We start from the raw sequence: 12,610 nt of genomic DNA, 5'->3' as shown, positions 1-12,610 counted from the left end.
TCTTTACGCACCCTGTACCTTAAGTCTCATCAACGGTTGATGATCAACCCAAACACGCAGGAGAGTTTGTGAGAAACTTTGAGTTAAATCTCGTAATCACCGCAAAAATTCTACTCCATGAACTACTCAAGCTCACAGCCTGCTCGAAGCCCAACCGGAGTTTGAATAGAACTGAGATATTTCAAACTTTTGGCATGAAGGACCACCTGCGCATGTGAAATGGCAAAAAGGACCGCATTTGAATTCAGAAGTGGTTCTTTATGTCAATTCACTCATGCAAGTGGTCCTTTGTTTCAAAGATTCAGATATTTCTCCTAAACCCTTAGGAAATCTTTCTATTGGAGTAAATTAAAAAAAATCATCATATTTGAAGCTAGGGTTTCAGTTTACTATCACAATTGAGAAAATTCTAAAAAAAACATTGTTACAGTGGTAATCTGAAACTATATAAATGTGATGGTTTTCTGCAATTACCCCTTCTATTATTTTTTTTATTTTATTTTTGTGAATCCCGCAAAAAAAAATTGTGGAGGACATTACGCCTTCTATTCTGATCGAACTTTAGGTTAGAGCATGGATGGTCCAGTCCACAAAAATAAGACTGCAAAGTGACAACCCAACTTGATTATTCTAGTGAGTGGATATTATCGCCATCAGCAGCAAAAACGTGACAGAAACATAAAGGGCGGGTATGAACTTGCACACCAAGATTTCACTGTACCCCATGACATGTCATTCACAAGTTTCTGAAGACACCTTACACATACAGGCCTGGCGTGCATCCTACCTTGTCTGACCCCATGACGTGTCATTGCAGATAAGACGTCTTAATCGGGGTTGGAATATTTGTCAAAACACAAAGGCCAACGGCAGCACTCATCTCAGCATTCATCTCGTGTTACCTGTCAAACAGTTGAGTTTTGGGGACAGGTCAGAGTCCAGGGTATCATGAAAATATGTTTTGCATTTTTCATCATGCCGGTGGCTCATGGTCATGGATGGACCAACACAGGGAGCGAGTGGCTGTAGCGTCAATCTCGTGGCAGCTCTACAACATGTCACAGGAGTTAATTTACAGAGCTGTTACATCACTTCGCACTCTTGGCAAAAGAACATTGCTGCTCAAATGAAGCATTTTTACACTATGGGCCCAATCCATGTACGGAAAAGAATACTGTGTGTTGGTTGGAAAAAAAGAATAACGCATTAGCCAGGTCCTTTTGTTCTCCTGTTGGCAATTGAATCTGTACACGCTGTTGTATGGGTTAGTGGCTTGAGAGATTCAAGTGCCAAAATGTTGTCCAAATGTATAGGCAAAATCCAGACACGCCAGAGCTCCAGTGAACAATGCTTTTGTACAGAAGCCATGTCTGTCACTCTCGTCTGTAGAACAGAACATATGCGGCAGCTGTTTTTATATTGTCCTCGCTTATAGGTGTTACACATTCATCATCAAATTTGTGCCATCCCTTGCCTTCTTGCTACACAAAGATCAAACAATATCAGTAAGACACTTCATTAACAAGTTTTATTGTTTAGGAGTTGAAAATATCATATGCTAGCACAGGAACTCACGTAGATGCTTGCTGTGTAATGTCCACCTCCCATATTTCCATAGTGGTTGCTAATGGCATACAAGCGATAATGGTTGTATAGTTGTTCATTCTCGGTGGCAATATATGATGACAGGTCCAAATCACTAATGGGGAAATCTACAAATGTCTCGAGCTTATTTCTTGTGAACTGGGTATATGAAAATCTTTTCAGATGGATGACCAGAACTTCAGGTAGCCTCCAGAGATCTAATTTCTTCATCGCTTGCTGATGCTTTTTGCAGCAAGGGCAGTACCTGAAAAGCAAAACACACAACAGAGCAAGTCTCGGTTATGAACCCAACACGACACCTAAAATTCAGAATTGTCGACGTGAGATTTGCATTGGTGGTTTTATTTGCAAAGCTATCATCAGTTTAACACTTGAGAAATAAGTTTATAAATAATACTCCTATTTAAAAACAAATGAGAAGAGGAATGCCAAAATGCAGCATTATGTAAACAGTAGCAAAAAGCAATACACTTGTTCCTCAGGGACACTCACCACATGTCCTCTGGCCCCAATGGCTCCTCTTTTAGAAAGGCTTCTAGACAACCATGTAGTGCAACAGAATCTTCGGTTCCTTTTGGAATAACCTCAAGCTTGTGTATCTCGGGTAGATTGTTAAGCATTGAGACATCATATTGTTTTGACGCACTATGTTGCCAATTGACACTTACATGTAGCCGGTTTGGTTTTGCCTCAAGTAAATCAAGATCATTCATTTCTATTTTTGTGCGCTCAACATCATCCCGTTCATTTGTTAAATAAAATCCAAACTGCTCCGTCTGTGCCTCCTTGTCAGAAACATCTGCTTCCCCACAATATGTCTCACTAGGTCCTTCCATCACTTCACAAGAATTATCATTGCACTGGTTTCTTTCAGGGCCATCCTCCAGTTGAGCACTATGAACATTACCGTCTGAACTGGAAGGTGTTATATCCATTAAATTAACAGCACAGTCACCAGCTGCATCCATCGAGTAGACAGCACAGTCACTGTTGCCCCTTCCACAATCAGAACTAATGATCTTGGAAAATCGGAACGGGTTCAACAATTTCAGATAGATTTCCTGAAGAGTCAATCCATTGACTGCCTCAGGAAGTGATGCCAAAAGTGGAGCCTCGAATTCCTTCATTTGTGGAGCTACAAAATTATCAACACCAGTATGCCTGAATTCAATGGTGCCAAGAAAAAGTGTAAGAACAATAAAGACCACGAAAACCACATTATTAGCTAAATTATCACACATAAATTAAACAAAGATTCTCGCCAAAAAAAAGTCTAAACAAAGAAGAAATGTAACTGACAGTGCTTACTCAGCAAAGTGTTTGTGTGTAAAAACCACAAGTGGAGATTTTTCATATTGTTTTGGTAGCCGGTACGCTGCCAATTTATCTCCATCCCTCAGCAATGACACTGAATCAGAAGGCTCCTCCAAGTATCGGATAATGCAGTTATTATATACCTGTATAGTCACTTCCAGTAAGTGGAAGACCTATAACACTTGTATTGCTCAACTAGACCAGAAGGTTTATAGCATTGTACAGGTAACGAAGGAGAAAGAAAAGATACCTCGGTTATCAGCAGGGACTCATCGCCTCCAAGTGAGCAAGCAGCACTCAGTGCCTGAACAAGGTCACTAAGAGTGCCAAATTTTGGCACACTGACATCATATGAGAATGGCTCTCTGCTACCATCAGTGCTGAAAACTGTCACAGTCATTGTCCTCTTTGCCATGGAAGGTACAGGCAAAGATAAGTACATAAATGGGTCAAAAGTGACAGATGTTTTATTACAGGTAGGGCAAGTTAATGTAGACTTATATTGTCCCTGCAAACAGAAAATCAGAAGAAAATTAACAACAGAAATTGAGTTCTTCTGTGCAAAATAGTTGAGCTTGCAATGTCCTAACAAATTATACACAAGAAATGGTTATTTAACTTTCTCAAAAGGAAAATAGAAAGATAATAGAGCAACTCATGTTATGTCCTTCTGTTAAATTCATAAGAATCGACTAGAGTGTCTTCAAGTCAAACCTTGTTGGTATTTCTTTTGAAAACGAATATGGGCACTTCAACCCAACATTCAAATAGGCACTAGGTGCCAGGCGAGTGTTCACTGGCCACCTAAGCACCAACCTAGGATCTGGCCCGGCAGCCATGTAAAAAATATTTGACCGCCAAAACCTTCTTAGTGCTCCTCTGCAGCAGGTTGAGTGAGGGGGAAGGGTGAATGGTGGAGGGTGAGGTGCTGAGGTAAAAGGGTGACGGAACTCTAGTGCTTCGTGGTGGTGGTAACGGCAAGTGCAGCTCGCGGACTCAGGGTATGGAAAGAAGTGCAGCATGTGTTCTGCCTCTACTTCATGTGGTATATCTGGCACAAGAAGGCCCACTAAAACTAAAACCACTCCCTGGTGTGCCTAAGCGGCTGAATTATGCAATCTTTTTCAACCTTGCTTTCAACACTATCTACTATACGTTGTTTTGTTGTTTATGAAACGGTATAGATATCTTGAAGGGTTGGAGCAAAGACTTTCTTTTTAGAATTGTTTGAGAAAGTGAAACTTCAGAGAATAGGAGTTTAAACTTACATGGCAGGTATCAACTATTACAGAATCATTTCGGGCTAAATGGTTCCTCCAATATTCATCAGCTACTTCTTCGTCCGGACGGCCACTTGCATCCTTAGCTTCTTCATATGGTTTGCATTTTACCTGATTAAGATCTTCATGCAGGCCATCCAATAAGAAAGCCAGAAGCTCCTGTGAATCATGCTGATTAAAGCCACTGAACTGAGGAGCAAAGCAGGCAATCTTTGCTTTAAAGTTATGTGGTGCAACTGTGTTTCGATCATTCGTCCATAAACTTCTCAACAATTCTCCAAACGCCAAGGCAAGTTCCCCCTAGGAAATGGAAGCGTCAGTAAATATTTAGCTGATTGGATAAAATAAATAAAAGCTCAAGACAAACTCTGCATACATTCAGTCCAAGTGGATTTGTCCGATTTATATCGCTGTCATAATCTCCGAGGAAATAATCAACAAGTTTTGTTGTATGAGCCAAACATTGGATTGAACTATTCATGAAGCAAGTATTTCCGAGATTTTCTAGTCCGATTAACCCCATAGAGCTAACTCTTCCAACGTTCCCACAGGACATATCAACATTCATGCTACTCCCACCAATCTTGAATGTTAAGGAATCAGACATTGCATAGACTTGAACTTCTAGAAGATTCTGCACATGTAAAAAGATAAGAAAGTGATAAGGTAGATCTAGTGGACACCTTATGACAGGCTTATGAAACAGAGGTTATTGAATAATAATTCAATGTTAAAATGTTGTCATGTAAAAACAATTGTATCAACAGAATTGTGTGTGTGTGGTTGGGGGGGGATGCATGGCCAACCAATACTACCTCTTGCTCTGAATGGCAATAGTCTTGATGTGATCTATTCCATTCATTCATCAATATTAGATTTGTCTGCCCTGAAAAATCCCAAACATGAACCTGGATACAGAAACATTAAGTAAACCGCACTAACGGAAGTGTATTTCCAAAACTTGGAAATGCAACAAGCAGCAACATACTGGTTGAGAATCAATGTTAAACATCTTGTTTGCCCGCTTATAGTTATCAACTGGATTATCCTGAAACAGAATGAATCATCGTCAAATTAGGAAATTCGGTCAGTCGTATATTGCTTTTCAAATAGTATTACCTTTTTGCTGATTTTAACAGTCAAAATGCTTGTTTCACGCACAGAAATTCTAAGCACCAAAGGATAAGCACCAGCACTGTCTTCAGCAAACGAATGTTTATTATGCAATGCCAAACTGGAGTTCTGCCTGAAGAAGAAAAGTGAAAAGAGAGATGAAATTCGGGGCTAAGGGCATGACAAGATGAAGTTAGTCAAGTAACAAGTTGAACCCTAGGTAGATACGACCCAGACAAACAAAATGACACGATTATCTCTCCCTAATAATAAAGCACGGATTGAGTCTCCGGGTTCACCGTCGTGACTCTTTTGCAAAATAGTCCCCATGATTTTAGGTAATCAAGCCACACTCCGAGATGAAATTCGGGGCTAAGGGCATGACAAGATGAAGTTAGTCAAGTAACAAGTTGAACCCTAGGTAGATACGCCAGACAAACAAAATGACACGATTATGTCAAACTAATAGGCCGAAGTATCAAGTGAAAACGGATTTCCAGTGAAAACCTGAAAATTCTTACATGGGCCATCAGATCTATAATGGACGCTACGGATCAAAGGTGGGATCCCTCAGCATCCACTTAAACACAATTAGCAGATAACCCCCTAACTTATCCATCATCAAGTAGTAAAAATCTTTCTTGAGTATCCCTGGGATCGGTTCACGTTCCAATCTACGCCGCAATGGAGAATTTTGTTCCGGCGGCCATTAGTCCTTGCCCTCCGCCGGTAGCAACCAGCCCTCCGTCAGCAGCGTCGGGCCCTCCTCCGGTGGCGACTCGAGCCATGTCGTTCCCTCTACCGGTAGCAACGGACCCTTCGTCGGTGGCGACTCAAGCCATGCCCTTCGCTCCGTCGGCCGTGACAGGGCCTCTGTCGGCTGCCGCTCGCCTTCCTCCGGTTGCGTCTCAACCTTCAGATTACTAGACGCCAATCCTTATTCGTGCTAACCTATGTCCCCTGACATGCCACGGGCTCTTCCTAGCCATTTAGAGGTAAGCTGTCCAGAGTTTACGACCACCACATCCAACGGACAAGAGCTATATATGCAAGAGAAGACATAGATCAATCACTAGGCAGCGTTCACCAGCTCGTACTCTAAGGTTAATGGCGCATTACATAGAAAAATAGATTGCTGCTCAAGCGTACAGCGATTTCTGCAGACAAAACATATCCCCATCAGCGCTAGGTGTCCTAGCAAATTAGACTATGAGATGCTCATGCAATGGTACATGTACTGTACAGTGCATATTTGATGATCATCACCACCAAACAATCAGTGTGTACAACAAGATGCTTCAGGTTTTTCAATTTGTTCATCACCACCGAACGAACATCTTCAAAAAGTACAGGGGAGTTGCACAGGTCCAGCACTAACAGATTAGCAAATATCAGTGCACAAGCTTCAACATTTCATGTACTACAATTCTTCAGAGAACAGAGGCTGTGCTGAATGTTTCGTAGAGAAATTGGAAAGTGAGGTACAATTCTTCAGAGAACTACGTAGCATGGGGGCAGCCCGTGTCCGCCGTGTTGCCGCTCGAGGTCGACGCATCCAGACGCCACTGTAATGGACGCGGCTACTGCAGGTCACACCTACCGTCACCCGACGCAGCAGCTTGGTGGCCCTGGTAGCACAGCGCCGCTGTACTTCATCCCCACGGTTGGTGCGACCGGCGTGCGTGTCACCTTCGCAATTCACTCCCCTGTCACACGGTCTGCGTCGTCGGCGAAGCTGCCTGTTCGGACACCGCGGATATCCTCGTCTTCCCCCCACCGCCCGGCGGCGTCCTCGGGAGCCCTACCCGCCGAGGAAAGGGAGCTCTGACGCGGCGCACGACCTCGTCTCTGACGGTTGTGGCCGCTGCGGGGAGTCTCGGAGCCGTCGTGGCGTTCCCGACGGCCCATGGACGTGGGTGAGTTAGGTCGGAGTTGGGTAAGGCAATCCCTAGGGGTTATCTGTTAATGGCGTTTAAGTGGATGCCGAGAGATCCCTCCTTTGATCCATGGCGTCCATTATAGATCTGACGGCCAACGAAGGAATTTTCAGGTTTTCACTGAAAAGCCATTTTCACTGGATACTTCGCCAATTAATAGCATGGTCAATATGAGAGTTAGCTTTGGCATCCAACTATAAATAACTTCATGAATAAGAAGTATGACACAAGCAATACAACAGTACGGAACACAAATGCAAGCATTGCACCTCAGTTATGGGAAGTGTGTAGGCATTAGCTACAGACATGTATATATGAGGAAATTCTACGCACTGAGCCACTAATCATGTATAAACTACAGAGTCATCAATGGAAGGCGAGTCCAGGTTTGAGAGCAAATAGAAATGGCACGTGCCAAAATCAATCTATGAGCAGGGGCTAGCTAACCTAACTTTGGGTGAGCAGGTGAAAAGTGAAATATTAGACACTTCCATATCAATTGGTTAAGTCCAATGTACAAAATGCTCTCCTGATGCAGAATGGTCCCAAAAAGATGGACTCGCAATCCAGTTATGCTGTTAAGGAGATATTGTCCTATCTATTAAAAAAAAGGGCAGCCCAGTGCATGTAGCTCCTGCTTGCGCAGGGTCCGGGGAAGGGTCCAACCACTTTGGGTCTATTGTACACAGCCTTTCCCTTCATTTCTGTAAGAGGCTGTTTCCAGGACTTGAACCCATGACCTCATGGTCACAAGGCAGAAGCTTTACCACTGGGCCAAGGCTCCCTTCATATTGCCCTATCTATCTATAATGAAAAATCCCAAACATGAACCTGGATACAGAAACATGGATGAGTAATAGCTATGTTCCTAAAAAAACATAAAACATCAAGGATCCTCATCAAAATTATTGATCATATTGAGGCCAACAAGGCCCCTAATTGACAAAGAGGGCTATCATTAATAAAGAGGTTTTAAAATGAATTGCTCCCAGTGATTGAATGAAAACTGCAGACCAGAAGGTTTTACGGTGAGCCCATGTGTATTCTGCACCACCTTTTTGTGAAAAAAAAATGTAGTCAGACAAGATTTCCTATAGAGCAACGGGCTCCATTGGACAATACACAGATGATACTTCATACTTATGCTACTTACTAAAAATGAAATATGTAGGTCAAATAGGATGCAGAGCACGTCATTTATACATGGCTATCTAGTGTCTACACAAGGTTTATTGCATCCATGCTTGGGAGAAAAGGATTTTATAATAGCAACCCAAAACAAACTTACGCATGGAGGGGGCGCCGAACTCATCAGCATATCACAGTTAGCAACCTTAAGTTCTAGACTTAGAGCAAGGTCATGAATAGAAGAGTTAATACGAGCGTCACCGAGCACGTATCGCCACCGGTGAGCCTCCGAGCTCTCCAGACACGATCTCAGAGGAGGAGAAGCGGGTGGCGGTAGACCTGGCTGCCGGATTCGCCGGTGGCCGCTTCAAGGTGGTGGGTGCGGCGGCCAGGGGCGACGGCATCCACTTCCAAACGATGAGCGCTAGCCAAGGAGGTGGATGAGCAGCACCCCCGCTTTGCTGAGATGGCGGAGGAGCGTCGCTGGTGCTATGTCGAGGCGCAACTTGACGCAGAGCGTGCCAATGCCTTAACCGTGGAGGCACTCATGGCGAATCCGAAGATCGTCGCCAACAACCACGCGATCTTCGCGTCATTGGACAGCGCATGCATTTGGCCAGCCGCCAACGACGAGGAGGCCGGTCCCTCCGGTGTGGGGGTGATGAACACCTCCTCCGATGAGGAGTAGAAGACTAGAAGTAGAATTTATCTATATGTCCTGATGAATCTAGCTAGTTTAATGGCGATGAAGTAGTATGTACTAGGTAAATTAACTACTCTAGTATGGTAGAATATAGTGTTGTTGTTAATTATGGAACAAAGTGGTTTAAACATGTGTTTGAAATGAATTTGTGTGATAAAATTGTGTTCAAATTTTTTTAGGGAAATAATTTATAGGGGATCTGCTAGCTGCACAACAATGAATTCCCTAAAAAATAGGCAAATGGGTCAGGGAGAAGAATTTGAAATTTTAGGATAGGGGATCTGCTAGAGTTGCTCTTAGTCTGTTTAGCTCAGTTTGAACATTCATGCTACCAGGAAGACAAGCACCTCAGGAGTAGCAAGCATGGCATGTTAATAGCGAAGAGAGCGGCAATTTGGCTCGCGGGCTCTACTATATTTTCAAAAATACGAAAATGGTAATCAATACTTTTCAAGGATGTGTGTGTGTGTGTGCGCGTGCGCTTATGCGTGTGGGTGGGTGCGCGCGCGGGCGTGCATGTGTGTGTGTGTGAAGGGGAGCACGGTAAAGCTGTTGCCTTGTGACCATGAGGTCACGGGTTCGAGTCCTGGAAACTGTTGAAGTTTATATGTGGATTGCCTAGCCCTTTCCATTAGTTCGGACTTTTGGTTGTGTTGGCTAGTGCATGAAGCTTAACATGGTATCAAGGCCTATGGTCTTTCAAGGCCAAGCTTTCGCAATTTATCAAAAAATTGTTGTTGCCCCTCTTTGTGTCCACGTATAGGCCTCTTGAGCCATACCTTTTGAGTCTATTCACGTGTTGACTTCCCGCATCACACTTGAGAGGGGTGTTGAAGTGTATACGTGGATTGCCTAGCCCTTTCCATCAATTCGGACTTATGGTTGCGTTGGCTAGTGCATGAAGCTTAACATGGTATCAGGGCCTAAGGTTAGTTCGGACTTTTGGTTGCATTGCCTAGTGCATGAAGCTTAACAGAAACAACCTCTTGCAGAAATGTAGGGAAAGGCTGTGTACAAAGGACCCAAAGTGGTCGAACCCGGGCCATGCGCAAGCGGGAGGTACATGCACCGGGCTGCCCTTTTGTGTGTATGTATTCTACGTATCTGTTAACTTCTATTGAATAATATGTTAATTTGTAGTCTACATAGACAGACAAATCTATGCCTCTAAAACGGCAAAAGGTAACATATTTGTTTGATCCATGTATTTGTTTTTTTGTGTAAACCACAGATAAAACTATATATTTATGAAAATTTCTATATACATACTGCACAACTATATGTACATGTACAAAAAAGTATGTTTTTGCTTTAAGAAAAAAATAAAGGGTTACATTTCAGCCACTTAACAACCTGGAAAACTGAACCTAAATACATCAGTTTATTAGGTGCTTCAGCTTTGTAGGGAAACAGTAGGTGGTTTATCTACTGTAAATTTATTGAAAAATGAATATTTACTGAAAGGAAACAAAAAAAAGAAAATTCCAATTTTTTGGTTGAGTAATTAGGCTTCAACCCTGAAAATCCATAGTATTGTTTATGTGACCGAATTAACCAATAAGAGGAAGTCCAATTAACTGAATGCCCTAAGTTAAAAGCGTAAGCACTTGATCGGAATTCAAAATAGTCAGCACATGAGACTCACGTGTTACCATTATCACCGCATTACTACTAGAGCTGAATCTACCAACAAGCCAGCTCATGCGATTGCACCACCATTCTAGATTCTCACCCTCGAGCATTATTGCATCCAAGTTGTTACACAAGACAAAAACGAGGAGTAAACGAGGATGCGGAGTGACGCCGACTGACCTGGCGAGCGCCCGCGAGAGCTCGTCCGCCGGGACGAGTGCGTAGCTGCGGCTCCCTCCTGAGGTTGCGCTGGCGCGGCACTCCCCGCGGTCGAGGCGCAGCACGAGATCCGGGTGCAGGAAGCTGTGGAGGAGCCTGAGGCCATAATATGAGGGTGAGGCCGCCGGCGTGGCTGCGTAGCGGACCCCGCCCTCCTCTGCCGCCTCCTCCCGCACCCCCGCCCACCACCTGTGCAGCAGCAGCAGCAGCACATTGTTACCCCTGCTTGCGGGGTTTCAGCGAGGAGGTTGAGCGTGAGAGAGCGAGCGTACCTGAAGGGGACGAGGCAGACGGCGGCGGGGCAGGAGGAGGAAGCAGAGGGGGCGTCGCAGGCGGCGGAGGTGGAGGCGGAGGCCGGGGCGGAGGCGGTGGCGGCGGTGGCCATGAGGAGATGGGATCTCTGATCTGGGATGCGTGCGCGAGTGAGCTGGTGGTTGTTTGCTCGCTCGGCAGCTGCTGCCCTTTGTTTTTGTTTTGCTGCAGCTGGAGATGGATTTGATTTGGAGTTACTCCGGTATACTAGTTTTTCCTCTCTTTTTTTGAGAAATACTCCTGTATACTAGTAGTACTACTACTCGGTAGTAAATCTGGGATCGGGTTGGCTGTCTCTGCTGTGCTGGGCTGGCGCTTTCGAGAAGACGCGAGCGGGGAAAGGCGAAAGGGGATTAAAGCGGACGAAATTCTTCCTCTGAATTTTTTGACGAACTACTAAATCACGAATTGGCCCCATTTTGAAAAGAATTTCGTTTCTGACTTTTTTTATCACCCCAACATCCTTGGCGTCTGGTTCACACAGAAGACGCCATGGTCCTCGGTGTTTCACACTGGCTCACACTTGCAGACATGGCGCTGACGTGACAAAGTTCAAATGCCATAAATTCTGACGTTTAGGTGAGACGCCATAGGTCTTGGAATTTGGTCGTAGTCCATGTAAATAATAAAAGATGCATGCATCATTTATGGAGTTACTTCCGTGAATACTAATTCTCTTAATTTTTGTGAATACATAAATTGTATATCATTGCATTGATAGATTGAATAGAGTTACAATGGCTAGGCACGACCAGGGATAGAGAATGGTTATGCTAGCAAGGATAGGAAAATACAAAACTCAAGATGGATCAAAAGTGAATTTGGCCAGCCCTTTGGCAACAGCCGAAGCCCAGCCTAGCTTCGTCAAGGATGTTTTGCGTTAGGGCGTAGGTAGACGGTTGGATCATGTCGAAGGTGCACAGGTAATTAATGAGTTTCAAAAAAAGTTTAGTAATTAATGACAACCAACGCTGGAGCATGTGCGATTATCTCGTTCTAATTAGGTATCATGCACCCAATAAATAAGAAGGAGAAAATCAAGAAAATAATTGCCTTGCATTTTACGGCTAGTATTGTTGGAATCGGGGCTCCGCGGACCCAAACGAGGTTCAAACCCTGGGGCATGTATGAAAGATCTAGCCTAGCTACGGCCCCAAGCTCACTGCCTCATGGCTTGGCCTCGTCGGGTTAGAGCGAGCGGGAAGAAGAAGTGGACACATCAGTTTACCTAGGTTCAGGCTACCTTGTGGTGTAAATTCTACTCTTGCTTTGTGGTGGATTGCCTCACGAGGAGAATGAGCATGAACTAGTACAAGGGTGAGCTGCCTCGGAAGAGCTTAATGGCCGAAGGGTTGGATGGCCAAAGG

The 12,610-nt window shown here is 44.1% G+C and overlaps 1 protein-coding gene across 1 annotated transcript; it reads right to left on the bottom strand.

Moving 5' to 3' along the window:
- Positions 1–1,024: 1,024 nt before the first annotated feature.
- On the bottom strand, positions 1,025–11,455 carry LOC123188708 (ubiquitin carboxyl-terminal hydrolase 8). The gene is made up of 12 exons (XM_044600942.1): positions 11,204–11,455; positions 10,893–11,120; positions 5,319–5,445; positions 5,188–5,247; positions 5,015–5,107; positions 4,576–4,833; positions 4,188–4,499; positions 3,170–3,427; positions 2,914–3,062; positions 2,098–2,766; positions 1,576–1,849; positions 1,025–1,481 (listed from the first exon to the last, which is right to left on the bottom strand). The coding sequence occupies exons 1-12, from the start codon at positions 11,314–11,316 to the stop codon at positions 1,374–1,376; spliced, it is 2,649 nt and encodes an 882-aa protein (XP_044456877.1). The 5' UTR covers positions 11,317–11,455; the 3' UTR covers positions 1,025–1,373.
- Positions 11,456–12,610: the final 1,155 nt, after the last annotated feature.

The sequence above is a fragment of the Triticum aestivum genome, chromosome 2A (assembly GCF_018294505.1).
Source record: "Triticum aestivum cultivar Chinese Spring chromosome 2A, IWGSC CS RefSeq v2.1, whole genome shotgun sequence".
NCBI classification, from domain to species: domain Eukaryota; kingdom Viridiplantae; phylum Streptophyta; class Magnoliopsida; order Poales; family Poaceae; genus Triticum; species Triticum aestivum.
Note: the sequence above shows the minus strand (reverse complement) of the source record. Positions and strands in the feature narration are given on the sequence as shown.

What these genes read in the sequence shown, in the direction of transcription:
- LOC123188708 (XM_044600942.1), bottom strand. Translation starts at nt 11,316, where the DNA reads ATGGCCACCGCCGCCACCGCCTCCGCCCCGGCCTCCGCCTCCACCTCC. An exon ending in ATTGCCATTCAGAGCAAGAG is followed by an intron (nt 4,834 to 5,014) that starts GTAGTATTGGTT and finishes TTACATGTGCAG; the next exon opens with AATCTTCTAGAAGTTCAAGT. An exon ending in ATTACACAGCAAGCATCTAC is followed by an intron (nt 1,482 to 1,575) that starts GTGAGTTCCTGT and finishes ATCTTTGTGTAG; the next exon opens with CAAGAAGGCAAGGGATGGCA.